Raw genomic sequence first — 26,201 nt, 5'->3', positions numbered from 1 at the left:
CCACGGCCCAGAAGGCATCTGCACAGGGGCTCCCGGGGGCAGCAGGGGGAGGCTCAGAAGCACTAAATACTATTTATTTCCCCTCCCTGAGCTGCCCCAAGCCCTACTCAGGTGGTGGGGGCGGGCGGCTCCTCCAGGTTCCCGGAGTCCATGGTGATAGCTGTGAGGCCTTGATCTTCCAGGGGAGGCATCATGGAGGCGTCCAGGTCGGGGTCCATGAGGTGGGACTCCACGTGCACCGTGTGCAGGTCCATGCGATCCTCCTGAACCCCAAAGTGCCCCACCAACCTGCACAGCACGGTCCAGGTCAGGCAGCCTGACGTATCCGAGCCACCCTCCCCGGGGCCAGCAGCAGGGGCCCCAGCTCACCCTCAGGGTCCTCCCCTGGGGTCACTCACCTGCTGTCCATGTGTCCAGGGCATGTTTCACTGGGGAGCAAAGATAAGATGTGAGTCCGGGAACAGTGGGGGTGGCCTCCAAGAGCCCAGAAGTGCTCCGCACACCTCTCCCCAGTCCAGCCTGGGAAACGCCATTCCCAAGTCCCTGGTGACCTCGCCCAGGAGCAGAGGGCCCTCCCCCGGCAAGACCAAGGGCCTGGGATGGGCAGCGTAGCTCAGAGGCCCTCATCCACCCACCCTGACCCCGGGGCTCACGCACCCCTTGGCTCGAATGACGCCCATCGCCACAATGACGAGGGCGCAGAAGCAGCTGGCGCTGACACCCGCCAGCACCACCAGCAGGGCAATGAGGGCCTCGCGGCTGAGGCCAAGGCTGCACTCGCAGTAGGTTCCAGCTGCAGAGACAGGGCCCACAAGGCCAAGGGTCTGTCGTCACCTGCCAGCGGATGGCCCCAGAGGCCACCCCGCACCCCGGTGGCCAGCAGGACGAGGGAGGGGCCCTGGCTGGGGGCGGGGCTTGGGGACAAGAGGAGGCACCTGCAGCAGGGATGGACAAAAGGGACAAACACAGCAGGCCAAGCGGGCTGCCAAGCAGGCAGGAGTCAGGCTGGGGACAGGGGGCCATGTCCAGCCCCCGCCCCGCGGCACACCTCTGGACGGAACTCATCGGAAGGTGCTGACCTCACAGTGGGGCTGTGAGGCCGGGGGCGGGGGCAGGGCCCGTGCGCTGCACTGCCCTCGGGCGCTGGGATTCGAGGCGCCCTGGGCGGGCGGCCCCGGCGCAGGGGGCAGGGGCCTGGGAGTCATCCAGGTGTGCCTGGCCGGGTCCAAGGCAGAGGCTGGCAGGGCTGCCCTGGTCTTGGAGGGACAGCGCTTCATAGTGAAGGGGGCAGGGCCTGCAGCTGGGCCCTGGGGCTGCGGGGGCAGTGGTCGGGAAACCCAGCGGGTCCACGGTGGTCGACCCAGGTCAGGATAAGGACCGCTGTGGGTCACCATCCTCCCCCCAAGACTGGGACAAGCAGGGACCTAGGGCGGCTGGGGGTGGGCCTGCCCCCACACTGGCCGAGCACTGTTCCCAGGCACCCTCTAGAACAGGCAGCTCAGAAACGGACACAGACAGCACCGGAGGCTCTGGCTAAAATGTGTCATTACAGCCAGACCCCACTGCCCCCTCTGAGGTCTGTTCCCCACGCAGCTTCCCGCAGAACAGGCAAGCACTGCCCACAGGAGGCTGGCTCCCCGCCCTCCTCCCCTAAGGCCCTGCCAAGCAAACCCAGGCAGCAGGAGGAAATACCAGCACCACGGCTGACCCTACAGGGAACGGGGGGGCAGGGCGGAGGGCACCACTGGGTTACAGCCAACCCCTAGTCACTGGGGACCTCCCCGACCCTCACACAGGTGCCCCTCCTGGTGGCAGCTCCTGGCACACCTCTGCACCTGTTGGGTGATGTATGACCTGAGACACTGGGTTTTACCACACTTGTCCACAAACAAGTCCGAAGGGACACAGAGCAGGTGTGTCCATGCCTGGCAGCTGGCACTACCATCCTGCCAGGCCAGTCCAGCGGGTCTGCCTCCTGGCTGGGGAGGCAAAGGCAAGGCCAGCCCAGTGCCAGGCAAAAAGCCCCCCTTGTGACCAAGAGCATAGCCTGCCCCAGCGGGGTGGGCCAGGTGGAGCCCAGGTGGGGGGGCGCTTGGCCTGTCTGTCCCCACGGCGCTAAAGCCGAGCGTCTCGTCCCTTCTTCCTCTGTGGCAAACGGAATCCTCTGGCTAAGAAGGCAAAGCCCCAGAATTGGGACCCACGTTAGGGCCCCCGTGCAGAACAGGCCAAAGAGGAGGGCAGGGGGGCTGTGGCCCAGCCTGCCTGAAGCTGGTGTCAGGCCTGGGAATGCAGTGGGCAGGACAGAGGAGACGCTCGTCCCAAAGGGCCACTGTCACCTGCGGGGACAGGGACACCAGGCTAGAGCGGCTCCAGCCTGACAAAGCAACATCGGGGCCATGGAGGCTGCACTGCTCAGCACAATTCTGAAGGCCCCAGGGCTGGCAGAGCCAATGCCTTCCCTGCCTCCTGGAACCTCAGCACAAGGACAACGCTGGCACCCAGTACTGGCCTTGGAGACGACAGGCCTGTGCGGCAGCCCGCAGACAGCTGGATTCACTGGGCCCCCGGCTGGCTCCTGACCCTGTAGTGGGGCTGGGGCAAGAACTGGCCTTTTTTTTCTTTCTGGCTGCACCCACGACCTCCTCATTCCCAGGCCGGGTGAGCCACAGCAGTGACAACTCCACGTCCTTAAGCGCTGAGCCACCAGGGAACTCCAGGAATTGGTCTTGCTGAAAGCACATGTCACTGTAAGCCACCTGACCCTAAGCAAGTCCCAGGCAGCTCCTCGTGCCTTGGCTTAACTGGGGACTCCCGGCCACCACACACCCCACATGTTCTGACAGCGCCCACAGGCCCCAGCAGCAGCCGTGGGGAGCTGGACCCTCAGGACAGACAGATCGAGGGTGACCTAAGGGTTCCTGTCTGGGGCCAGAGGGGTGCAGAGTTCCCCGGTGGCCCAGCACTTAAGGATTCAGCACTGTCACTGAACTCAGGCTGGATCCCTGGCCCGGTAGCTTCTGCATGCTACAGGTGTGGCCAAAAAAAAAAAAAAAAAAAAAGGCCCGAGCAGTGAGGCTCGAGCTGGAGCCAGGCTGCTGAGCCCTGTGAGCTCCAGCCAAGCCACAGGCCTGGCCGAGCCACAAGCCTGACGTGCCAGGACCCCTCCTGGCCTGGAACCCAAACAGCCGCGCGGCTTCCTGCATGTGCCCCCCGGGGGCCAGGCCCCGCCAGAGGGACAACCTGCATCACGTGCCCGCAAGGGCCCACAAAGCCAGCAGGACAGCGAGAGGCAGAGGAAAGGTCTGCTTTACTCGGCGCGGGGCGGGCGTGTCAGCCGCAGCTCTTGGGCAGGCGGTAGACGCCGGCGGCGTAGACGAGCTGCTGGTCCCGCACTTTCTTCTGCAGGAAGCCCTGGAGCTCCTGCAGGTCGATCTCAGCCAGCGCGGGGCCGGTCACCACGAACATGCGCAGCATGCTGTAGATGCGCTCCAGCGAGAGGCTCTCCAGGTTGGTCAGCATGGCCTGGATGTACGTCCAGAAGAGCTGGGGGACAGCGGCGGCTCAGCGGGCGGGCAGGCCCCCCGCAGGGCCGCCACCTCACGGGGGCCAAGCCCGGCGCCGCCCCCGCCCCCGGCGCACCAGCAGCTCCTCCTCCTTCTGGTCGGCCTGCGAGGCCATGCCCGAGTCGCTCTCATCGTCACTGTCGATGAGCACCATGCTGTCCCGGTCCTGGGGCCGCTCCTCCTCCACCACCGAGAAGGTGCCGGCCGGCTCCTCGCGCAGCACACCCTGCTGCAGCCACACCGACATGCGCCGCCGCAGCAGCGCCACGGGCATCTTCACTGCCTTGCTCAGCTCCTCCAGGGTCCAGCTGGCTGTGGGCGGGGGGGGCAGGCACACTGGGTGCACTGGGGGCCACCGTGCCTCCCAGAACCTGGGACCCAGCTCAGCAGGACTCAGACGGCCCAGCTGGGCGAGGGGGTGGGGGGCACAGGAAGGGGTTGTTGCCTGCGTGGCCTTGGGCCACCTGGGCCCGGGCCGCCCTCTGCAGACACAGAGCAGTGCCCGGCACCGGCCCTGGGAGCATGGGCTCACCTTGGTCCTGGAAGTACAGCAAGACCACTGCCTGCACAGGGGTCACGGCCACAGACAGGGTGCGGTCGGCCAGCTCCACATCCATGGTTACCAGGCCCAGGGTGTGCTTCCAGCTGAGTGTCCGCATGGCCTGGGGAGGGCTGGGGTCAGCACAGGCAGCCCAGCTGCTCTGCTGGCTCAGGCCCCCCTCCCCACCACCACAGGCAGAGGAGCTGCGCAGCAGCTCAACCGAGTGGGGAGGGCCGCCATGCCCCCGGGACGTCCCGTCTCAATCCCGGACCTCAGATTGTGACCTGACGTGGGAACAGTGCCTCTGCAGATGTCACAAGTGAAGACGAGGCTGGTGGTCCTGGAGTAACGTGGGCCCTCACCTACCACCACTGGTGGCCCAGAGCGCGGTGGCTGCACACACACGGGGGAAGACAGAGGCGCCTCTGCGGCTGCACGAGGCAAGAGGGCTCGCCTGCGGCCCCCAGAAGGCACACAGCCAGGCTGACAGCTCCAGCCCAGACCCTGGCCTCCGCCACTATGTTCCTGTCGTTCTAAGCCACCTGCTTCTTGGTCCTTTGTGACAGCAGCCCCAGGAGGAGGCTGAGGGTGCTGCTGTTACAAACTTCAAGAAAAAAAAAAGTGCAAGCAGCCGTGGTGTTGAGGGGCAGGGGGAGCTGGGAGAGCTGGGAGCTGCGCGCTCCCAAAAGCCTGGATTGCCCCGCGGAGAGCCTTGGTAGAGAGACGGCAGAGGCCGTCCTCAAGAGGTCTGCTGAAAGGAGGACCCTGTCGCTGGAGCTGGAGGACAGGCAAGCTTGTTGTGCAGTGGCAGGGACGGGTCGTGGAGGGTGGCAAGCGGCACCTGACGTTTGGCTGCGATTTCCAAGCCGGGAAGGTGTGGCCTGGCTGCTCCTTACAGTTTGCAGGCCACGGGAGGGAAACCAGGAAGAAATTGGTACAAGCACCAGGAACCAGCACCCGGCGCCTGGCATCTTCCCACGTGCTCTGGGGAGTCGAGGGGCCCCAGAGGTGATGTACGTCAGGGTGGCAGCAACCAGCAGCGGCCGCCAGCAGGAAAGCCAGGACGGTCAGAGCCCCATGGAGGGACTGGACCGTGAACTGCGCGGAGGTCAACAAGGGTTCGGAGAACTTTCTACCAGTGGAAACGACATCAGCCTGAACGGAAAGGGAGGGCCGGCCAGGCAGGAGACTGGCTCGGCTCGGGCAGAGCCTCGGAGATGTAGATACCAGATGCCTGGCCTGGCCGAGCGCGCCCCAGCCCAGCCCAGCCGCGGGGCCAAATTCCCTCCCCGGATTTCAGCCCTGCTCAGGGGCGGGCCCTTCCCTGTCGCCCGTGGAGCGGGGCTGTCTGCCCATCACCAGACGTGGGAAGCAGCGAGGTGCTCAGCTGGCTTCACAGGTTCACAGCTGAAGAACTGTGCCCCAGTTCTCCCCTCACCCAGCCTAGATGCTATTTGTTTGCTTTAAACTTTCTTTTTGGCCACGCCCTTGGGACGTGGACGGTCCAGGTCAGGGATGGAACCCACGCCACAGCAGAGACCTGAGCCGCTGCAGTGACAGCGTCAGGTCCTTACCCCGCTGTCCAACAGGGGAGCTCGCAGACATGGTTTATATGTGGAGGTTTGGGCTCTGAGCTGCTGGAAGGGGAACACTCCAGGAAGGCTCAGCTGGGCTGAATGTACTCTGCACGTGAGAAGGATGTGAGGTTTGGGGGTCCAGAGGACAGGCTCCTATGGCCTGAAGTGCGACCCCCCCAAAAAAGATGCTGAAGCCCTGACCCCCGGGGCCTCCGAAGCTACCTGGGAAATGAAGTTCTTCCCATGTGGTTAAAGCGAGGTCGTCCTGGGGTACAGTGGGCCCTTAATCCGGTAGGACTGGTGTCCTTGTAAGAAGAGGGACAGGGACAGCAGGAGAGGCCGTGGGCCAAGACGCAGGGGACAGAGCGATGCGCCTACAGGCCAAGGAGTGAGGCCTGAAAGAGGCAGGGACGCCCTCTCTTGGAGCCTCAGGAGGGAGCCCTGTGGACCCCGATCCTCAGCTTCTGGCCGCCTGACCTGAGACGAGAGCTCCGTGCTGCCTAAGGCCCATCTGCGGGGCTCGGTCCTGGCCGCCACGCCGGGCCAGGCGCTGCTGGGTCGGCCCACAGCCCCTTAGCTCTGAGTGGGGAGGCAAGGACCCAAGCCCACTTCGTGGAGAGAAAACGGAGACACGGCTGGCAGCTCGCCCGGGTCACCAGCAGGCCCTCTGGCACCAAGGCCATGACCTTTACCACCCTCACGCCAGCCCAGAGTCGGGCAGGTGCGAGGCACGAGGTCGGCACAGCCCTGGGGCTGGGAGCCTGGCTGGAGGGAGTCAGAGGCACACGGCCGCGGGCCTGCCTCTGGCCCAGCTCCGGGGCTGGCTGTGGCCACTCTGGTGTCCGGCTGGGTTTAGACCAGGTGTCCTGGGCTGCGTCTGGGTCAGGACGGAACTCGGGTGGAAGGCAGTGGGGCCTCCGCTGGCAGGTGTGCTGGAGCAGCGGGAGGCCGTGTGCAGCACAGGGCGCCGAGCACACGGGCTGCCACACAGACATCTCCCACCAGGAAGGTGGGCGTGCAGTGCCAAGGCCCCACACCCAGGTAAGAGCAGGGAGCGTGGGGGGGCCCTGCACCTCCCTCCTGCGGGGCTGACCACACCCCGGCTCCCCGCCAGGCCACCCCCCGCAGGGACCGGCCGCCCTGCACCGTCCTGTCCCTCAAGGACGAGGCGCCTTAACAGCAGCCGCATCTAGACAGCTAAGCTGGACGAGCCGCCACCCCTCTCGCTGGCCTGGCCCTGCCGCTCCGGTGCGAGGGGTCTCCGAGCCCTGACTTCTGGCCCCCCATCTCCAGGGGTGTCCCAGGTCCCTCCAGGGCTGGGGGTCTGCACCCTGGAGACCTGTGGCCACGCGGGCCCCACACCCCAGTCAGCCTGATGGGCCAGAACCTGCCTCTCCACCTGCGCCCAGAAACCCGGGAGAGCCTCCTGGCCCCGCCTCTCTGCCGAGGCGCCTGCGCAGAGCCCTCCGGGGAAGGAAGGGTCCTCCGGGCCGCAGACCCCGCCCAGGCCAGGCTCCACCCACCCTCGCCTCTGCCCCAGACGCCGACCCGGGCCCCAGGACGGATGGGATGAGGGAGACACTCGGCCGAGGGGCCCCCCTCACACTCTCGCCCGATCCTGGGGCATCCTGACCCCAAGGAGCAGCTCCCAGGGACGAAGCCGCGGAGGCGCGGGATGGGGAGGGTCACGGAGCTCAAGCGCCTCAGGCGCAACCGGAGGCTACCCTGGAGGCGGCTCCCGGGCAGACACCCCCGGGGGAGGCCTGGCCCCCGACTCTGTGAGCACAGCAGCGGCCCCTAGTCCTGAGGCCGAGGGGGCAGGCGCGGCAGTACCTTGAGCTTCTCGTACTTCCTGCAGTAAACCTCCAGCGCCTCCCGGATGTCCTCCGGGACCTCCAGCTTCTCGTCCTTGAAGGGCGGCCAGAACTCGCTGGACAGGATGACGGCGTAAACCCCGAACGGCGGCTGCTCCTCCGGCGGCCGCTTCTCGTCCTCCTCGCGGATGTTGGCGTTGATGCGGCGCGAGTCTGCCATGTCCTGGGGTTGGAGGGGGGAGACGGGGCCTCGTGACGGCCGGGGCCGCGGGGCGGGGGCCGGGCTGCGGCGGGGAGCTCCGGGCGCCCACCTTGAGCATGACTTCGCAGAAGTGCATCGGGGCCTCGCCAAAGCGCAGCTTCAGCAGCTCCACGTTGCGGATCTCCCTGGAAGGACGCCGCGTCAGAGGGGGCGCCGTGCCCACCCAGCCAGCCCCTGCAGCCATGCACTGTGTCCCCAGGGGCTGCAGCCGCCCTCCCAGGGCAGGACACACCCGGGCAGGAGGCGAGGCCGAGCCCTGCGCCTGCCCCATCCCCAGGAGGCCAGGAAGTCCCGCGTCCCACAGCCCCTCGCCCCCGGCCCCCCGGGGCAGCAGCTGAGCACAGGCCCACCCTGCCAGGCTTCAGGGGCCCCGCGCGCGGCGCCCCAGGGCTGACAGACGCCGTGGAGGCCCTGCCTCCCGAGGCTCAGGGGCGCAGCAGGCCTCACCGCTCGGGGCTGAAGCTGAACTGGTGCAGGAGGCGGTCGGCCAGCAGCGAGCGGTACTCGTTGATGAAGAGGTCCTTGCTGCCGTAGATGCTGACCAGCAGGCTGATGATGTCCGAGGAGCGCCGTCTGGAGCTGGACTTGCCTGCACGGCACAGGGCACCGCTGGCGCCTCCGGAGATGGAGGCGGGGCCCGCCCGAGGCACACAAAGCACCTGGGGAGCCAGGCCGAGGCGGGCACAGCCCCCGGGCTCCCTCAAGCTCCAGAGCAACCAACAGAGCAGAGCGCTGGCCCAGCTGCACCCGCCCCACAGCTTGGAGCCCGGCGGGCAGGCAGGCTCTGACCTGGGTCTGCGTCCACAGGGTCGGGCACCCAGTCCTCCGGCTCGCCAGAGTCGTCCTCGCTGTCCTGGCCGGTCTCCAGGCTTGCCGGGTCTGTCTTGGACAGCTCGACAGCCAGGTCCCCCGTGCCATCCGAGTCCCCGGTCAGCCCCGCCACGATCTGCCGCACCGTGTCCTCACGCGTCCTGCCAGGTGCGAGGGCCTCACTGCCGGCCCCGCCGGCCCCCACGACCCCCCGTGACGCCAGCAGCCGGCAGCCGACGGCCACATGCTAACGGTGAGCCTGTGTGACCGCTCCCCCCCCTCCTTGATTAGAAAGCCACGGTCGTCCGAGAGCAGGAGCCAAGGACTACACAGACCCAAGGCCAGGCCACTGGTGGCCGAGGCAGCAGCCGTGAATCGGGCCAGCTCTAGATGCTGCCCGCAGGCACTGGGTGGCTGGGCGGGACCCCGCTTCGCGCGCTCTTTTGCTCTCTCTCTCACACACAGACACATAAGACACACACTCTGTCTCCAACAGACAAGCGGAGTCTATCCTTCGCGGGAGAAAAAGCAGAACACGAGGCGTCTCACTGCTGCTCAGCCCGGAGCCCAGTGAGGGCCAGGCACCGCTGCGCAGGGCGGGGGTGGGGGTGTGAGGTGCGTAGTGACGCTGGGCAGCGCCCGGGTCGGCCCGCGGGGCCCACCTCAGGTAACGGCGGATGGGCTCACAGGCCACGTCCAGGACGACCATGGATGGGTCCAGCGCGCGCAGCGCCTTGATGGCAGAGATGTACAGGGTGATGATGTCGCAGGTGCTCACGCCTGGCCGGGTGGGGGGACCAAGGTCACAGGAGGGAGACCCAGGTGATGGGCGGGGAGCGGCCCGTGTTCGCCGCCGCCCCCTCCACGTTCCCCTCCCGGGCAGGGGCTACTCTGAGCCAGGAGTGCCCAGGGCCGCCTCTTCACCCCACCCGCCGCAGGCCCCGGGGTTGGGAGCCTGGACCCCTGGCTCCCGGGTCTGGGCCCCGAGATGATGGGCGAGCCGGCAGCCGCGGCGGACCTGGGTGGAGGAGCCGCGTCTCCAGAGCAGCCTTGAGGGACACGAGCAGCTGCTGCCGCTGGTCGGTCCTCTCCAGGCAGTATTTGAGGTCCTCGATGGCCGGCCGGGAGTCTGGGAAGTCTGTGGGAAGAGGCCTGGTCCTGGCACACGCACACGGGCACGCACACACTGTGCACGTAGAAAGACGCTCGGCAGCAGCCCAGAGCGAGCAGCCAGGCCTCTGCGGGCTGCGGCAAGGCGCCTGCTCGGGCCTCGTGCAGCCCTCACGCTTCCTGCGCCCGCACACTTGACCACCGCCACCCCGGGGAGACAAAGTGATGCCCAGAGCCAGCCCAGAGCTGCCCAAAGGGCCTGCCCAGAACAGAGACCAGGCTCCAGACCCCGGGCTGGGGCCAGCTCTGCTCAAGACCCCAAGGCCCAGATCTGCCCCCCACAGCACCCCCTGCCAAGAGCTGAAGAACAGAGGGGCTGGGAAGGTGCCCCGGGCGGGCGGGGCTGACCTCGGATGATGCTGAAGAGCTCCTCGATGCGCAGACCCGCGTAGATGCGGTAGAAGAACCTCTGCACGTGGCAGCGCCAGCGGCGCAGCGTGCTGCCGGCCTCCGCCGACGCGGGCCTGGAGGGGCCTTCCTGCAGGAACACCTTGCCCAGCCAGCCGACCACCCTCTCGATCCACTGGGGGGAGAGCACAGCCGTGGGGTGGGGGGGAATCCCCGAGGCCAGAGCACCCGGAACCCACGCTCACCTCTGCCAACAGTGGCCCTGATGCAGGGCGCCACATCCGGGTGGACAGACACACCCGGCGGGTGACACACCCAGCAAGCCCCCCAGGCAGCGTTTGGCAGGACGTCCCTGAGGGTGGGCAGGTGGGCTGACAGGAGGCGCTGCGGCACGGAGGCCTCGCGTGTCCCCCACCGCTGCCTGGGCGCGGCAGACCTTCCCTGGGGCCTTGGGCTCGCACCAGACCCCACAGCGGGCATGCTCATTTTAAACACCACTGCCACGCGCAGCTCATCCACAGTCAGGAAACCCAGGCCAGGACGCGGGGGAGGGGACAGGGGAAGTGGGAGCAGCGTGGTGGGCCCCAGAGCAGAGCCCTGAACCACGCCCCACAGCCTGGATATCCCGAAGCCCCCTCAGTGGGACACCTCAGGCCCTGGCACTGCCTCCAGCCATGTGATCCTGCACAGACCTCACGGCAACGGCATAGACGCCTCCTCGCTGTCACCGGGGTGGGCACAAAATGGCCAGCCTCCACCCAGCACCAAAACAGCTTCCATCCCCAGCAAAGTGCTAATTCACCCCAGTCTCCACACACTGACCACTTTTCTTTTGTCTCTTTAGGGCCGCACCCGAGGCACACAGAGGTTCCCAGGCTAGAGGTCTAATAAGGGCTACAGCTGCCGGCCTACACCACAGCTCACGACAACGCCAGATCCCTTACCCACTGAGTGAGGCCAGGGATCGAACCCGCAACCTCACAGTTCCTAGTCGGATTCGTTACCCACTGCGCCGCGACGGGAACTCCAGACCAGCCCCTTCTAAGTCCAAGAAACCTCCACCCTAGTCTCCGGGGACAGAGCCCGAGGCGCCTCACCTTGTGGAACTCGCGCAAGAAGGAGCGCTCGTACTCGCCCCGGCAGCGGTCCTCCATCCTCTCCCGGGTCGCCTGGCGCAGGGAGCTGGTCACGGCCTCCGCGCTGACCCGCTCCAGCAGACTGAGCCTGTGTCTGGAGGGGGGTCCTGGCCGTGGAGCCCACAGAGCACACATGCACCCGCCCTCGCCCCGCCTCCCCAGGGCCGCCCTCTCCGGGGCACAGCTGTTCCATGGGCTCAGAGGAAAAGCCGCCAGGAGGACAAAGCACTGGCAAATCCCTGCTGCCCTCCCCTGCGGGCCTCTGCCCAGGCTGGGGCGAGGGCCTCCCCCACGTAATCGCCATGGCTGGCTGCTGGGGCCGAGGACGCCTCTCCTGGAAGGGGCCCTCAGACAACGGCTAAATACAGCACTACTCTGGCCACATACAAATAACTGCAGCTGCCTGAGTCATCGACGCATGTCGTGACTGCGACAGCAAGACTCCCGAGAAGTACAGGTTCTGTGTAATGGGCCACACCTCGGTCCAGCCCAAAGCCTAAAGCTGCACTGCTGCCCCTTCACTGAAAGGAACAAAACTGTCCCAAGTGGCCACTGAGAGCAGAGGGTCCACACGACAAGACCTGGCTGTGACACCAACAAAGTCCTCTCCTTTCAAAGGCCGCAAAAGCAACCTGTTCGCCCAGCCTGTCGGGCTCATCTCCTAACTTGTCTTAAAGACAGAAGAACAGCAAGCCCATCTTTCGCGAGTACAGGCAGGATAAACGTCATTCCCCCACCGCCACCCCGACAGGCTACAGAAGGCACAGCAGAGCGCTGTAGGGCCCAGAAAATTTGGGATCCTGTCGGTCTTAACGGAAGCAACGTGTGAAACCCTGAGCTAGTGTGAGTGACAAACACGCCTGTGACCAGGTGGAAAGGCATAAACTCCCAGCACAATGTTCCCGGAGCCCCTCCTGTGGCCATGTCCCTGACTTCCAGGACAGGTGACAGAGACCGCCCCCAGCCGGCTCGCCAGCTCTCTCCAGAGGAGCAAGCAGGAGCCAGGAGGAACAGGCAACGCAGGTGCAAGTACTCACAGGACTTGGCTGAGGTGGTGGAACTGCTCCAGCGCCTGGCGGCACCAGCACTGTTGCTTGTCACTGCCACACCCGGCGCACAGCGGGCTCTGCAGAAGGCGGTAGTACCGGCGACGGGCGTACCTGCTGTCCAACTCCCCCTCCAGTTCAGGATCTGTGCCCCCTTCCCCTTTTCTCTTACTCTGCATGTATACCCTCAAAAAGCGCCCATAGAGACGCTGGATCATCTCCTGGAAAGGTCTGGGGGTGGAAAAGAACAGGACGCCCCGCACGGTGGTGTGGACCTTTTCGCGAAGGCCCTGGGCACCAGTGCCCATGAGCAAGCCCAGGCGAGTCCACTTCTCCAGGAGCTCTAGACTCCGCAGGTAGGGATCCAGGCGGCTCTCCAGCAGACCGAAAGCATCGAGGAGCAGCAGAAGGCACTGGGGCTCGTCCGCGCAGTTCTCGCGCTGGGAGATGGTATTCCAGAACTCGAGGGCGATGCTGGCCTGCAGGTCATTCTGGAGCACCTCTACGAACCATTCCTCCAGGACCGAGTGCAGTCCGTGGCTCCTGAGAACCTCCACCGCCGCCCGGAGCTCCTCCTCCTTTGGAGGGACCGCGCCGCTGGTCCGGGAGGATGCCTGGATTACAGAAAACTGTGAGTGGAAGGAAACACCACGCAGAGATGGAGAAGACGGTTACTGGCAGGCAAAGGCGGGAAAGGCAGAGAGGAGGGGAGCCCACGGAAACGCCGCTGCGCTTCGTCGCAGGGATGCACGGCCGACTCTCGGAAAGGGCTGTCGAACCAGGAGGGAGTCTGGAGAAAAGCGGCACAGGGACCCGTAGAAACCCGAGGAGAGGCCGCGCAGGGTCCTGGGCACCCCACGCGGGCCCGCCGCCCTCTTCTCGGGCCTCACCAGTCCCAGTGCGGCCGGCGGCACCAGCCCGGTGCTCACGGTATTCCACGCTACCAGCAGCTCCTGGGCAGGCCCGGGGTCGTTCTGCTGCTCCGCCGCCGCCATCTGCGCCCACCAGCTCCCAGAGCCGCCCCGTGTGGCGCGGGGAGATGACGCAGGGCTGGGCGCGCGCGCGCGCGGCGGTGACGTAATCCGGGCCCGCCGGCAGGGATGCGGTAGCGGCGGTTGGAGCGGCCGGGACCCCGGACGGCCACCATGACCCAGCAGGGCGCGGCGCTGCAGAACTACAACAACGAGCTGGTCAAATGTGCGCGGCCGCGCGGCGGGGCTCCCTGGGCTGGCGGGGAGGGCGTGGCGTCGCCGGCCCGCAGGGCCCGGGCGGTGGTCGGCTCGCAGCGCGCGGCCGAGTGTGTTGTACAGTCCGTAAGCGGCTGTTCCTGTCCGGGCGGCGCCAGCGCCGTCGGACCTGCCCGACGCACAGCCCCGGTGTGGGGCCCGCCCCGGGCGCTTGGTATCTGTGGAGCGAGCGAAGGACAAGCGGCTTGAGCACGCACGGCCTCCCAGCCCCGCGCCGAGGGTTCTGGTGCGGTGCCTACTTTAACCCTGAGTCCCCCGGGACGTAAGACACTGGCCTGGCTCGGGCGGAAGGTGGTCCAGCCGGCAGCCGGTCCTCCGCTGCCTTTCTCTCTCCTACCGAGCAGCGGGCTTCAGAGTTGGGGGGTGGGGGGCGGTGCCTTCTTGCCTGCCCTGGGCCCACAGCCCCTGCCCCTCTCGGCCCACCCCAGGCATCGAGGAGCTGTGTCAGAAGCGGGAAGAGTTGTGTCGACAGATCCAGCAGGAGGAGGATGAGAAGCAGCGGCTGCAGAATGAAGTGAGGCAGCTGACCGAGAAGCTGGCCCGAGTCAACGAGAATCTGGCCCGAAAGATCGCCTCTCGTAACGAGTTTGATCGGACCATCGCGGAGACAGAGGCCGCCTACCTCAAGGTGGGACTTGGGGCCTGCATGTTGGGACAAGTCCCAGAAGGGCCCACCGACAGGCAGGCCGAGGGCCCACTGTGGAGTGACAGAGCAGCTGCTAGCGTGGCTTGGACGGTACTTCTTCCTGCGTAACTCCCTAAGACCAGCAGGAGCCAGAGCGACTCTGCAGGGAGCGTAGGGTAGACTCAGGAGGAAAAGGGCCCTGGCAGGGAAGGGCTGTGGGAGCTTCCCAGAGGGGGGATGGTGTAACCACTGGCGTTTCTGCTCCCAGATCCTGGAGAGCTCGCAGACTCTGCTTAGCGTTCTGAAGAGGGAAGCAGGGAACCTGACCAAGGCCACAGCTTCAGAACAGAAGAGCAGTGGAGGCAAGGATAGCTGACAAGGCCGCCGGCAGAGGGGCCCGCCTCCACCGCGCCCACCTAGGGCTTCGCCTCCAGCAAGTCTTCACGGCCTCTTTGTTCTTCACGGCAGCGGCTGCTTTCTCTCCTTGTTCTGGGTGCCGAGAGGCAGCTGCCAGCCACCACTGGCTCTGGGTGACAAGGAAGGCCTCGCTGCAGCCCACCAGCTGGGTGTCCTGGCCCTGTGCTCACACAGGTTCTGGGTCGGTCAGTTCTGCTCGGCCTCTGAGGGCCCCCCCACACCCCTGGGCTGCAGGGAAGACCCCGCTTCTAGTCTCGGCATCATGTCACCCTCACCTTATCACTTGGCCAGCAGGTGCCCAGGCAAGTGGGAAGGGGCCAGGGCCCTCCTTCACCTCAGAGCTGACCCTGGGGCCGTAACGTCAATAAAGGTTGTCTTTGTTAAGATACACGCCACCCTGCCGCCTGTGTCCTGGGTGGGGCTGCTGGCCACCCTAAGCCGGAACACAAACCCCTGCTCAGCTGTAGTGGGGCTCCTCTGTGAGCGGGCGAGGAGAGGGCCTGGCATGACTTTCCCTGTGACTGGCCTTGCTGGCCTTGGGGACCGCTAGGGGTGCCGCTAAGCATGTCCCGAGACGCTTGTCGCCCACCTTCCCCCTCAGAACTGCTGACCCCTTCCCCAAGCCCAGCACCCAGCCCAGCTTCAGGGAAGGCACTCTGGCCGTGGGCCGTGGTCTCGGCCTGGTGCAGGGAGACACTCTTCCTGGGGCCGGGTCCCCCGGCCAGGGATGCAGCCCAGCTCTGACTGCTGACTGCCCCACCCTCCCTGGTCACACTGCCTGGGGCCCAGCTCTCATCCCGAGTCCCCTCCGGGTCCCTCTCTCTTCACCTGTCTGTCCCTTTGGGGGTGGGGTGGAGGTTGGAGGTTGGGAAGCACGTGTTGTTGACCGAGTCTGGAGAAAGCTGGGCCCGCCGCTCCCAGGAAAGTGCCTTCCTCCAGCCCAGGCCTGGCCGGGGCGTCTCCCAGATGTGTCTCTCCAGGAGGAAAAGCCCTGCATTGGCTGCTGCACCGGGGTGGCCTGGCTCCCCAGGGCGGCCATCCTGCTCCCTGGGGGCAGTTCCATCCGCCACCTCTCTAAACCCATCGATTTCCCTGCTGGCCCCGCCCCAGGGGAGTGGTCTGCCTGTGGCGCAGGGACCCTTCCAGTCCAAGCAGAAGCCAAGGCCCTCTGAGCTCTGCCTACCCCAGGCTCCTGTCCCCTCAGGGAAACTGCCAGAGCCCCAGCCCCTGGGCACACAGTTCCAGAGCCCTGCCTCCGCCACAGCCCCCACTATGCCACCTCTGGGGACAAGGGGAGCCCCTCTCCCGGCCGGGGTGGGGAGAGCCTGGGTCACGAGGACTGACGTTTGAAGGTACTGCCAGGGCCACCTCCCCCTGGCACAGAAGGCCCCGCTGGGCCTTCATCACAGCCTGTGTGGGTGGCCGCCTCACTGCGGTGCCGCCCCGCTGGCCCCCCGCTCCCCCTTTCCCAGGCCCAGGACCACGCAGGGAAGGCAGAGGCAGCCTCACCCAATGCTGTTTATTGAGTCCATCATCGGGCAGAAGAGAGACTCCCATTCATCACAAAGGGAGTGGCCGACGGGGGACGTGGCGGGACTCAGCGTCCTGTCAGCCCCGACGACACACACGCAGTGGCCACAGGCAGCCCCGGGTGCCCCGGGCCAGGCTGAGGGCAGGCCCGCCGGTGAGGCCCCAGGGCGGGGAGCGGCCGTGGGAGGCATCCTGGAAGGGCCGGGTCAGAAGTAGAGGGCTGGCTCGCTTCGGAAGTCGGAGAAGTCGCTGGGACTGGCAGGGGTGAGCTGAGGGGACACGCGGGCAGCAGATGGCGCTCATCCGGGTGTTAGTGAGCCCCCCCCTGCCCCCCGAGGCCGCGGCCCCCTGGCCCCTGCTCACCATGACCTCCGGGCCCGGGGGCTCCACCACGCTTGCCGCTGCCGCCGCCGGCTCCTGCCACTTGCTGAAGGCCACGGAGTGCTTCGGCGTGTAGTGGGACAGGCCTGCGGGCCGAGGGGCACAGGGGGACGGGTGGACACGTGCCCAGGCTGCCCACGGCGTCACCCGTCCCGCAGGCGGGGGCACTCACCTGAGCGGCCGGCCGGCAGCCGAGGGCTCTCGGGCCCCGCGCTGCTCACCAACGAGGCGCGCGGCAGGAAGAGCACAAAGGGCTTCTCGGCTGCCCCGCCGGGGCCGGGGCCGGGGCCCTCCTCCTCGTCCTCGTCCTCCTCGTCCTCCGCCTCGGCCTCCCTCTCCTCTGCCTCGGCCTCCTCCTCCTGCAGGGAGCCCTCGGCCGGGTACTCAAACGTGGTCTGCAGACTCTTGTCGTTGAAGGAGATCTTCATCTGGGGGCGGAAGGCCCGTCAGCCCGGCCCCGCCGCCCGGCCGCCCACCCGGGCTCCTCCAGCCCGGCTGAGCCAGCGCGGCCACGACCCCGCGGGGGCCGGGGGGGTTAGACCAGGGCACGAGCAGGACACGCCACTGGCCCTTGGGAGGTTCCGGCGCGAGGGGGCTGCCCCCCATCAGGGAAGACCTCCGCTCTCACTCTGCAGGCCCCATCACACCCCGCTGAGTGACCCCCCCCCTCCCAGAAGCCTCTGGAGAGCCGCTTCCCGGGGCTGCAGGGCTGCCTTCTCGGGGGAGCCGGGCACCAGCCAGTGGCTCCACGGCAGGAGTGGGGTCCAGCTGCACCCGGCGAGCCCATCTCTGGGGGGACCCGTGTCTCCAGGGAGTCGGGGGCGGGGGCTCATCCTTCAGCTTCCGGCAGCTACTCCTGCTGGCTGGGGCCTCTCCAGAGCTGAGTTCCTGTCCCAGCCAGCTGGGCACCAGGACGCTGCTGCCCGCCCAGTGCAGCAGGGACCCCACTGCTCCGCCAGGCACACCCAAGGGCCCATGTGCCAGCCAGGTGGTGGCCACGTGCCAGCGCCAGGAAGGGGGCACCAAGAGCTGCCACCCCATTTCACAGACTGCGTCAGGCTGCCCACAGGGCCCTCGTCCACCCCGCCCGCTCTGCAGGATCCAGGCAAATCCTTTGTGTCTCCACAAGGCCTCAGAGCCCAGACCGGGCTGCCGAGCCAAGGGGCGATGCAGACAAGGCAACAGAAGGACTCCTCACCCTCTGCGACCCAGGACCAGGCCCCCCCCCCAAGAGCCGCAGTCCCCCCAAGGCCTGCTCAGCAGAGCTCAGCCAGGCCCGGCGGGTTAGTAATAAACATGAGAGCCGCCCTTGCGGCAGATGGGAGCGGCCCTGCTGGAGCTCGAAATATTAAACTCCTGGGCACAGGACGCCGGCAGGCGGCTCAAGTTCCTCCTCTTCCCCCTGGAAGGAGCCAGGGGCGGAGCCAGGCCCCCGGGCAGAGAGCTTGGGGCCCAGGGCCAGCGGGACGGGGAGGGGCCTTGCAGGAGGGCTGGGCCTGCAACACTGGGCGGCAGAGGGACCCTGGCCTCAGGGGACACCGTAGTGCCGGCCAGAGCAGAAGGCACTGCCCTGCCGAGCCGGTGTCCAGAAAAAAGGGTACCCACAGCCGAGGGCAGCTCCTGGACCCCTCATCTCAGCACGGTTCACAGACGCCTGCGGACCAAGTCCAGCCCGGCCGCAGCTCCCCTCCGCCCGACCGTCTGCAGACGAGCGGTCAGGGTCACGAGTGGACATGCAAGGCCACCATCAGCGTGGATGGAGATGGGTGCTTCTGTCCACATCCTGCTTGGTTCCCAGACAGACCCCCCCAACCCCCCCCGGGGAGGCCAAACAGGGCAGAGGCCTAGCCCGAGGGTGCCCATCCACTGCCCAGAGACCACTGGAACGGGCCTGGACCCTCCTCCACTCAGCTTCCTCGCTGGCAGGAGCCTGACCCGGCCTGGGGACTGCTCCTGACGGGGCGTCTCGCTTGGAAGGCTGTGGGAACTTTTCAGGGGCCTGCAGGGCAGTCCTGCGGCCTGCTGGGGAGGGGCCACCTGTCCCCCACGCGGGACTGGCGCTGAGACTGAAGGACAGAGCGCCCAGGAGGAGCCCTGGGCAGGATGGGGCCTCCCCTGACCCACGGCCCCAGAGGACACGGGGCTCTGGAGACCCGGCTTGGCCCCGCCGCCCCTGGGCCCTCTGGCCCCGCCCCCACTGCTGAAGACGAGGGACGGGCCGCCGGATTAGCGCGGCCTCATCAGTCCGCGTGACCAGCTCCTTGCCGGCGCACAGAGGGGGCTGGGAGCAAGTAGGCACTGAGCCTGGCACGGCCTGGCCAGGCAGGGGCGGGCGGGGCTCCCAAGCCTGTCCGCCCCCAGCCGGGGCCTGGGGCTCCGGTCACATCCCGCCTCCCGCCGCCCTCCTTGTGAGTGCAGGTCCATGTGGGTCACAGGACACCCTGTGACTCAGCTGGGGGGGAGCGGGTGTGGCCAGGGGCTGGCACTTGTACACACCTGGCCACTCGGCTCTCAAGGACTTTGCCCGCTGTGCTGCGCCTCCTTCCCACCTCCCCCGGGGAGAGGCCCCCTGTGCCCCGCACCCCGCCCTTGCGCACCCAGCGCCGGCTACTGCAGGGCGTCCACCCCGGACTCTGGGCTGGGAGCTGGCTCTCCCCACCAGCCCGCCCGCCCCAGCGCGGGCTTGCCTGCTCCCATCCCCCACTCAGCCTGAGCTCCAGGGGCCACGGGACCAGCCCACATGGCCCCTGAGGGGCTGCCACCCTGCCAGCGGGGAAGCCGAGTGGAGGGAGATGTGGGCCTGCTCCACTGGTCCCTGGGCTCTAGAAAGACCTGGGGTGGCACCTGCAGGAAGAGCAGCGGAGCGGGCAGGAGTGGCCCCACCAGGAGGAACGGTGGGGGCAGGCCCCTGAGAGCAGCAATACCACCACCAGACATGGCAGACGAGGGCGAGGGGTGTGGAGGCTCAAGCCCTGGGGACAAGGCCCGTTGGGCTAGACAGGAACCAACAGGAAAGAAGGCGAGGAGGACCAAGGACCGGCCAGACAGGCAGGAGCCTGGCCAGCTGGCACCTCACAAAGGGGAGAGGCCCGGAGCGCCAGCCCCAGGGAAGGCAGGTGTGCAGAGCTGCTGGATGGCCCCACCCGCCAGGACAGCCTGGGGGCCAGGCAGGGTCGAGGAGGCATGGCCACCATGTCCCGCAGAGGCAGCCACCGCTGGACCATCAAGGGCAGGAGAGGCAGAGATAACTAAGTGGGGACGTGTGCCCCCCAGGCATGCCTCCCGGTACTTGGCTGCCTTGGTGCCCCCATCACCCAGCCCTCCAAGGCCAGGCGAGTGCACAGCACCAGCAGTGAGGTGACAACCAGAGCCATGCTCTGCCCCCCACCCCCCTCCCCCGGCAAAGGCACCAGCACCTCCCACCACTGCCCTGGGTGGTCCCCAAGTTCCCACTCGCTTCCAGGCCACCACACCCCTGAAAGGTGGGACAGTGATGCAAACAGCGGCTGGCCAGAGGCCCAGCGGCCCTGGGCCTGGGGAGCAGCAGGCAAGTGGGACGACAGGGGACCGGCAGAGCTGAGAGGTAGCCCAAGGTCATTCTGAAGGGCTGGGCGGTCCCAGCCTCCCTCCCACCCAACGGACGTTCAGCTCTTCCTGGTCAGGGCAGCTGGTGTGTGCCCAGGCAGAAGATCACCCCAGCAGGTCCTGCTGCTCTGGCAGGGCCGTGGCCAGGCCTCTCCATCTGGACCCCCAACCCCTCGGGCTGGCACAGAGATGGCGGCCGGGCTGGCCCGAGCGCTTCTTCATCCGGGCCAGGGCCTGCTTCCTCCCTCCGCATCCCCCAGCCCCCACAGGCCTTCTCACCCCCGACCCAGCCCAGTGACGCGCACAGCTCTGCCCCGGCTGGGGCCAGAGTGACAGGCTGTGGGCTGCAGCCCCCCAGCCCAGGAAGCAGGCAGGCTCACAGCACATGGCAGCCCGGTGAGGGCAGGGGCTCTGAAGCGCAGCCCATTAGCTCCCGGCCCACAAGCTCCGTGACTCCCGCCACCCCCAGCTTCTTCATCTCGAAGCAGGGAGCTGCCATCACTTCCACTGCCAGTATCTGCCTCCAGGGCGGCTGGGGTCAAGGGTCAGGAAGCAGAGGGAGCAGACAGGGTGGAGGGCGAGCACGGGGCTGGGGCTGGGGCTGGTGACCCTGGCTACTGGATGACCGCAGCGTGGAACAGAGGACGAGGCGCAGCACATAGGGTGGGGCGAGGTGGGGCCGGAGCCCGGAAGCGCTGCGGGAGACGGGCGTGGATGCCTGGCCGGCAGATGGAGCCGGCAGGAGGGCCAATGTCCTCGCCCACAGAGAGGAAGAGGCAGGGAGGAAGGGCAGTGCCAAGGCCACTCCCGAGGCAGGAAAACACGTCTAATTAGCACAGGGGGCCCGCAGGTAAGGGGGCTTCTGTGACACAAGGCACATCACCGCCCCCCACTGCCCCAAGGAAACCGAGACTGGGGGGCAGAAGTGGCCTAACCCTAACCCTAACCCTAAGGGGAATGAGCCGAGATGCCAAGAGCCAGCAGAGAAGAGCCTGCCAGCCACCACCCTGGTTCCAGGGGGAGGTGCACCCACCTGCCCAGTGAGCCTGCTGATGGGAGTCACATGGGGCTGGCCTTGGAATCTGCCCCCAGGGCCAGACACGGGTGCTGGGTGCTAGACGCCAGAATGACCGGGAAGAATCTGAAGAACTTTTCCTTGTGGGCAGAGGGTTCCAGGCCACAAAGCAGCCCTGACAGGAAAGCTCCAATGGGCCTCGCCTCCCAGCCAGGAGTGTCTCCCAGCACCGCAGCCTAGGCTCAGACCTGGCCTGGCACACACTAGGTGCTCAACAAACACTCGCAGGAGACCACGTCCTGCCAAGCTCGGGCCAGTACGCCTTCGGGGGAGCCGAGAGCCCTCCCGTGCATGGCTCCCGGCACCCAATACTGCACCCTGGGAGAGGTGTGGCTCTGCCCAAATCAAAGGCCTCCTGCTCTTTCCACTTCCGTGCCAGTACCTGCTACCAGATAGTCGGGACTCCAGAAGAACAAGCCAGGCCACTCCTCAAAGCCAGGCCAGGGTGGAGCCCACAGCAGGACCCACGACGGGACAGGCCTGCCCAGCCAAATCCAGACACAGCCACAAGAAGCAAGAGGTAGAGATGCTGCTTTCGTGGGGTTTTTTTGGTTTTTGGTTTTTTTCCTTTTTAGGGCCACACTGGTAGCATATGGAAGTTCCAAGGCTAGGGATCGAATCGGAGCTATAGCTGCTGGCCTACACCATAGCTCACAGAAATGCTGGCTCCCTAACCCACCGAGTGAGGCCAGGGATTGAACCCGCTTCCTCACGGATGCTAGTCGGGTTCATCGCCACTGAGCCACAAAGGGAAGTCCCTGGGACGCCGCTTTGGGAAAGAGCCCGGGGCTCTCCTTACTTGCTGCAAGAAATAAAGCCTTCTTTCTCCCGCAACCAAACAAAACCCAACAGTCAGACGCGGCGCTGGCTGGACTGACCCTCCCCACCAGCCCTTCAAGGTACAGAGCAGGCAGGCCGTCCCCATGGTCCCTGCGCTTCCACTGGAACCCAGGTTCCCCTGGCTCAACCTCTCCTGGAGTGGGCACGGCCGCCCAGCCCAGCTCTCCTGTGGTCCAAGGAGAAGCTGTCCCACACGCAGGCCAGGTGTCCTGGGAACAAGGAGCTCCGTCACCTCCCCGGCCGCCCTGCTGGGGGTTCTGTCCCCACCACTGACCTTCTTTCTCGAGGAGCCAGCCTTGGTGAGGCAGGACTTCTGCAGAGCCAGATAACCACCAATCACCTCGATCTCGTGCACGGTCGGGTAGCGCTTCTTCAGGGAGGGTCCCAGGGCAGCAGGGGGCTCTGAAAGGCCACCCGGCCCCTCTTCCTCGGCCTCCCTTGGCCTGGCCTCCCCATTGGCCTGCAGGGCCACAGGCTTCCTCTTCGGCACCACTGTGAAGGTGTTGCCAGTTCGGTGCTGGAGCTCTGCCAGGTGCCCGGGCCCAGAGGGATGCGGGTGATACTGGGGAGGCGCACTGGCCCCAGAGCAGGGCAGTTTGGCTTCTTGGGGGACCTCGTCCTCCGAGTCCACCTCATCAATGAAGGTGACTGGCAGCCCTGGCCGCCCAGACTCCCTGCCATTCTTGGCCAAGCTGGGAACCTTGAAGCCCTGGGCAGGCTCAGCTTCAGTGGCAGCCAGTGGAGACGGTGGTGGGGAGGAGGGCCGCTGGCACCTAACGGCCCGGTCCACAAGGGCAGTGGCTGGCCTAGGGCAGCCCCCCTGCTCGACTCCCAAAGGGCTCCTCCCACCGGCACACACACCATCCGCTCCAGGCACCAGTTGGGCTTCATGCTCCTGGTGCCGCAGGGAAGCCCAGCCAGCTTCTCCCTCCGGAGGCCCCACGGACTGCCTCCCTTCCGCAGGGGGGGTCCCAGAGGCCTTGCGCTTGGGGATGAACACGAAAGAGTTTCCAGAGTTCATGCGAAGGTTGGCCAGGGCCCGGGCCTGAAGGTCCTCAGTGGGGATGGTGTCCATGTCGGGCTTGGAGGCTGGCCGTATCTCGAAGGAGTCGTTGGCGCTGGTGGCCGCAGAGACCCACTGGCGCTGGCTGGGAGTGGCACTGGCAGGGCTGAGAGTGGGCAAGGCCAGGGGTGCGGCTGGACTGGCACTGGGGGTCCCGGGGCTGAGGGGCGGGTGGGAAGGGGCCTCCGCCACCTCCACCTTTGGCTTCCGTTCACCCGGCCCAGGCGCAGAGCCCGCCAGGCCGTTGGCAGCGCCAGCCCGGGGATCGGGGGCCGCGGGCCCGTTGGGGAGTGGGCGAGTGCCTGCGCTGCGGCTCAGGCCCCGCGGATGGACAGTGAAGGAGTTGCTGCCGGTCTTGTGCAGGAAGTCGCTGCGCCGGGGTCCGGGGCCAGGGCTTGAGCCGCAGCGCTCGGGCTCCGGCTTGAAGCAGGCGGCGCGCTCGCCCACGCGCGGGACGGACCGGCCAGGGGAGGGCGGCGGCGCTGGGCGGCCGCGCTCTGGGCTCCCGCGGCGGCACGGCGCGGCCGGCGGGTCGAACTTCTGGAGCAGGCGACTGACGCGACCGGGAGGCGGCGGCGCCTCGTACACGAGCACCTCGGCGGCGCGGATGCGGGCAGCCGGGCCCGGGCCGGGGCCGGGCTCGGGCGCAGGAGCCGGCGGGAAGCCGGGCGCCGACTCGATGATGAGGATGTTGTCGGCGCGGATGGTGCGCACGCCAGGCACGCAGCGGTACAGCTCCAGCAGCGGCGGCGCCTGCCGCGCCCCCTGACCCGCCACGCCCGCGCCCCCGCCGTACCGCGCTCCACGCCGCCGCTCCGACTCGAGCCGCATGAACGGGTTCTCGCGGAGCGGGCCCAGGCTCTCGGCCAGCACCAGCCGCTCGGCCGCCGGCCCCGGGGGCTCCGCCGCGCCCGCCCCGGCGCCCGGCGCCGCGCCCCCACCCAAGGCCGCCAGTTTGGCCCGCTTCCGCTCCAGGATCTCTCGCTTCCAGGCGGGCATCGCGGTGCGGGATCCCGGGCCCGGCCGCCCCAGGCCGGCCATGCTGCAGAGCGGCCGCCGGAGCCAGCGAGGGCCAGGAACTGCGGCCACCGCCCGCCGCCGGCCTTCGCGCCGCGGCCACGCCCTCCCGGCCGCCGCACATTGGAGGAGGTCCGTTCAGACCCGCCCGGGCCCGGCGGCCCCACCTATGGCAGGGAAGGATGGCGGGCCGTGCTGATTGGAGGGCGCCCTCCCCGACCCCGCCTACCCGCGAGCCCCGGTGGACAGTGGCCTTCGCCGCAGCAGGCCCCCATTGGCGAGGCCCTCTCGGACACGCCCCCGACGCCTCAGGTCGCTCCTCGGAGGCCCCCACTTTCGCCTCTGCTCCCTCGGCCAGACCCCCGCCCCCACCGGACTGAGCCCGGGGAGAGCAGGTCCCGGTCTGCGTTACCCCCGTGGGAAGATCGATGGAGGAAGAGCCAACCCAGGGCTGGAAGCTTCCGTGAGCAGGGAACCGGCTGCACACCTGCCTCATGGTCCAGGAACTGCCCACCTGCAGTCCTCTGTCCCCCGCGGGACTTCTGGGGGATGCCAATGCTAGGGCCCCATCCGGTGCTGAGGAATTGCTTTCTCGGGAGTCCCTAGCTCTTGCCGCCCCCAGTATCCACTCAGTTGCTCAGAGTAGTAGTGGAAACTCCACTCACGCCCAGAGCCCACCAAACACAGAGGGGAGTGTGGAAGCCGTGAGCAGGTACAGAGGAAGGGGGCTCCCTCCCCGCACGAAAGCAGGCCCACAGCTCTCCAACGCAGACAGAACCTCGAGTCAGAGCGTATACTCCGTTCACGTGTGGAACCGCCCGTCCCAAGGCTGGTATGAGCGCCACTGACTCTGAGAACACAGCTTCTCTGCCTACTTGCCAAGAGGAAGCTTACTCCCCTTGGAGGGCTGCACAGTGCCCACCCACAGTGCCTGTGGGTGCCAAGGAGAGAGGGGGAAGGTGGCCGTAGACAAGGACAACGTCACCTGCCCTACGTCAGCAGTTGTCCAGTAATGACACCACTGCGTCCCACACTGCTTACCTTTCAGGGACCAGGCTCCAAGAGCACCTGGGGCTCTGCAAAATCCAGGGGCAGGCTTCGACCTGGGGGTGTCCGGCTCAGCCTGGGGCCCTTGGCAGTCTGTAGCTGCCACTACTTTAACAGCACTCCAACAGCCCAATCTATTCATCTAGAGAGAAGAAACTGCAGTTCTGCCTTCCAGAGCCCAGATGTCCCTTCAGGACGCGCCTCAAACCACCCTTCCAAAGAAGTTAGGCCTTCTTATCACTTCTAGGTCGACAGGATTACCTCATTCTGAACTACCAGAATACAGCGGAGGGACACCAAAACACACAACCTGAAAAGAACATTAAAAAGAAACCCACTCCCAAGGACCAGCTTGTGTCTGGCTTCGACACGTTGAGCGGATCCTGGGTAAGAGACATTTTTGAGGCTGTGGGGCAAACGACCAGTTTCCAGCTCAAGCATCTCAGTGGTTCAGGCCACGTGGGATCCATCCCAGGAAAAGTTCCCAAAGGTGCTTCGCTAGAAAAAGGGTCCACAAACGTGTTCTGTAAAGGGCCAGCCAGTAAATATTTTAGCCCAGTGGTTCTCACCAGGGACAGCTTTGTCCTCCAGGAGACTTGGCAATGTCTGGAGACACTTTTGGTTGTCACAAGTGAGGGGTGCCACTGGCATTTCGTGAGTAGAGGCCAGGGTTGCCACTAAACACTCGACAAGGATCAGGACAGCCACTCCCCATGCACACACAACGAAGAAGGACCCGACCCAAAAGGCCAACAGTGCCGAGACTGAGAGACCCTGTACACTGCAGACCACATTCCCATCCTGGCACATGCTTCTTTGTTTTTACAACCCTATGAAGATGTACGTCATTCTTAGCTGATGGGCAGTACAAAAACAGGCCTCAGGCCATAGTCTGCCAACCCCTGCTCTGCAGCTCAGCCAAGGCCCACAAAGACTCTGAAGCCACACAAACTTGATAGGTTCTCAACCCGAGTGCACCCTGTGTTGACTACCCCCTGCCTCCCCAGGCAGAATCTGGGATTCCCCAAGGGAACCACCACCACTCCCCCGGCCCAGGAAGCTCTGCCAAGTTCCAGCCCCCCTTACAACCTCAGCTCTGTAACCTGC

General features: G+C 66.6%; 4 protein-coding genes across 5 annotated transcripts; 1 reads left to right on the top strand and 3 right to left on the bottom strand.

The window, feature by feature from the left end:
* Positions 1 to 58: 58 nt before the first annotated feature.
* On the bottom strand, positions 59 to 3,027 carry TMEM210 (transmembrane protein 210). Its single transcript, XM_021081196.1, has 4 exons — positions 936 to 3,027; positions 658 to 793; positions 399 to 428; positions 59 to 288 (listed from the first exon to the last, which is right to left on the bottom strand). Exons 1-4 carry the CDS (start codon positions 1,063 to 1,065, stop codon positions 108 to 110), a joined length of 477 nt encoding a protein of 158 aa, XP_020936855.1. The 5' UTR covers positions 1,066 to 3,027; the 3' UTR covers positions 59 to 107.
* ANAPC2 (anaphase promoting complex subunit 2) lies at positions 59 to 13,317 on the bottom strand. 2 transcript variants are annotated; one of them, XR_002340977.1, is made up of 16 exons: positions 13,158 to 13,317; positions 12,259 to 12,881; positions 11,183 to 11,315; positions 10,086 to 10,260; positions 9,586 to 9,705; positions 9,230 to 9,347; positions 8,547 to 8,728; positions 8,205 to 8,346; positions 7,807 to 7,882; positions 7,515 to 7,718; positions 4,096 to 4,225; positions 3,640 to 3,875; positions 3,312 to 3,543; positions 658 to 793; positions 399 to 428; positions 59 to 288 (listed from the first exon to the last, which is right to left on the bottom strand). XR_002340977.1 is itself a non-coding variant. In XM_021081169.1 (13 exons), the coding sequence occupies exons 1-13, from the start codon at positions 13,260 to 13,262 to the stop codon at positions 3,331 to 3,333; spliced, it is 2,457 nt and encodes an 818-aa protein (XP_020936828.1). In that variant the 5' UTR covers positions 13,263 to 13,317; the 3' UTR covers positions 3,289 to 3,330. The 2 variants fall into 2 exon arrangements, 1 of the variants encoding a protein (XP_020936828.1); XM_021081169.1 differs by lacking the exons at positions 59 to 288; positions 399 to 428; positions 658 to 793 and having other exon boundaries at positions 3,289 to 3,543.
* Positions 13,318 to 13,326: 9 nt separating this feature from the next.
* On the top strand, positions 13,327 to 14,944 carry SSNA1 (SS nuclear autoantigen 1). Its single transcript, XM_021081195.1, has 3 exons — positions 13,327 to 13,464; positions 13,943 to 14,142; positions 14,408 to 14,944. The coding sequence occupies exons 1-3, from the start codon at positions 13,413 to 13,415 to the stop codon at positions 14,513 to 14,515; spliced, it is 360 nt and encodes a 119-aa protein (XP_020936854.1). The 5' UTR covers positions 13,327 to 13,412; the 3' UTR covers positions 14,516 to 14,944.
* A 1,111-nt stretch (positions 14,945 to 16,055) lies between these two features.
* Positions 16,056 to 26,121, bottom strand: TPRN (taperin). The gene is made up of 4 exons (XM_021081170.1): positions 22,242 to 26,121; positions 16,640 to 16,895; positions 16,450 to 16,553; positions 16,056 to 16,355 (listed from the first exon to the last, which is right to left on the bottom strand). Exons 1-4 carry the CDS (start codon positions 24,069 to 24,071, stop codon positions 16,293 to 16,295), a joined length of 2,253 nt encoding a protein of 750 aa, XP_020936829.1. The 5' UTR covers positions 24,072 to 26,121; the 3' UTR covers positions 16,056 to 16,292.
* Positions 26,122 to 26,201: the final 80 nt, after the last annotated feature.

Source organism: Sus scrofa, unplaced genomic scaffold (assembly GCF_000003025.6).
Source record: "Sus scrofa isolate TJ Tabasco breed Duroc unplaced genomic scaffold, Sscrofa11.1 Contig1206, whole genome shotgun sequence".
In the NCBI taxonomy this organism is placed as follows: Eukaryota; Metazoa; Chordata; class Mammalia; order Artiodactyla; family Suidae; genus Sus; species Sus scrofa.
The sequence above is the reverse complement of the archived record's forward strand: the minus strand, read 5'-3'. Positions and strand labels throughout refer to the sequence as shown.

Bases quoted from the DNA above. Each gene is read 5' to 3' on its own strand.
- TMEM210 (XM_021081196.1), bottom strand. From the start codon at position 1,065: ATGAGTTCCGTCCAGAGGTGTGCCGCGGGGCGGGGGCTGGACATGGCC. The intron at 794-935 runs GTGCCTCCTCTT...CTGTCTCTGCAG, and splicing joins TTTGTCCATCCCTGCTGCAG to CTGGAACCTACTGCGAGTGC. The intron at 289-398 runs GTGAGTGACCCC...CGTGCTGTGCAG, and splicing joins CCTGGACACATGGACAGCAG to GTTGGTGGGGCACTTTGGGG.
- ANAPC2 (XM_021081169.1), bottom strand. From the start codon at position 13,262: ATGGCGGCGGCGGAGCAGCAGAACGACCCCGGGCCTGCCCAGGAGCTG. The intron at 4,226-7,514 runs GTACTGCCGCGC...AGCCCTCCCCAG, and splicing joins GGAAGTACGAGAAGCTCAAG to GCCATGCGGACACTCAGCTG. The intron at 3,876-4,095 runs GTGAGCCCATGC...CCCCGCCCACAG, and splicing joins GCTGTACTTCCAGGACCAAG to CCAGCTGGACCCTGGAGGAG.
- SSNA1 (XM_021081195.1), top strand. From the start codon at position 13,413: ATGACCCAGCAGGGCGCGGCGCTGCAGAACTACAACAACGAGCTGGTC. The intron at 13,465-13,942 runs GTGCGCGGCCGC...GGCCCACCCCAG, and splicing joins CAACAACGAGCTGGTCAAAT to GCATCGAGGAGCTGTGTCAG. The intron at 14,143-14,407 runs GTGGGACTTGGG...TTCTGCTCCCAG, and splicing joins CAGAGGCCGCCTACCTCAAG to ATCCTGGAGAGCTCGCAGAC.
- TPRN (XM_021081170.1), bottom strand. From the start codon at position 24,071: ATGGCCGGCCTGGGGCGGCCGGGCCCGGGATCCCGCACCGCGATGCCC. The intron at 16,896-22,241 runs GTCAGTGGTGGG...TTCCGCCCCCAG, and splicing joins CTGGCTCCTCGAGAAAGAAG to ATGAAGATCTCCTTCAACGA. The intron at 16,554-16,639 runs GTGAGTGCCCCC...CTCGGCCCGCAG, and splicing joins GCTGCCGGCCGGCCGCTCAG to GCCTGTCCCACTACACGCCG.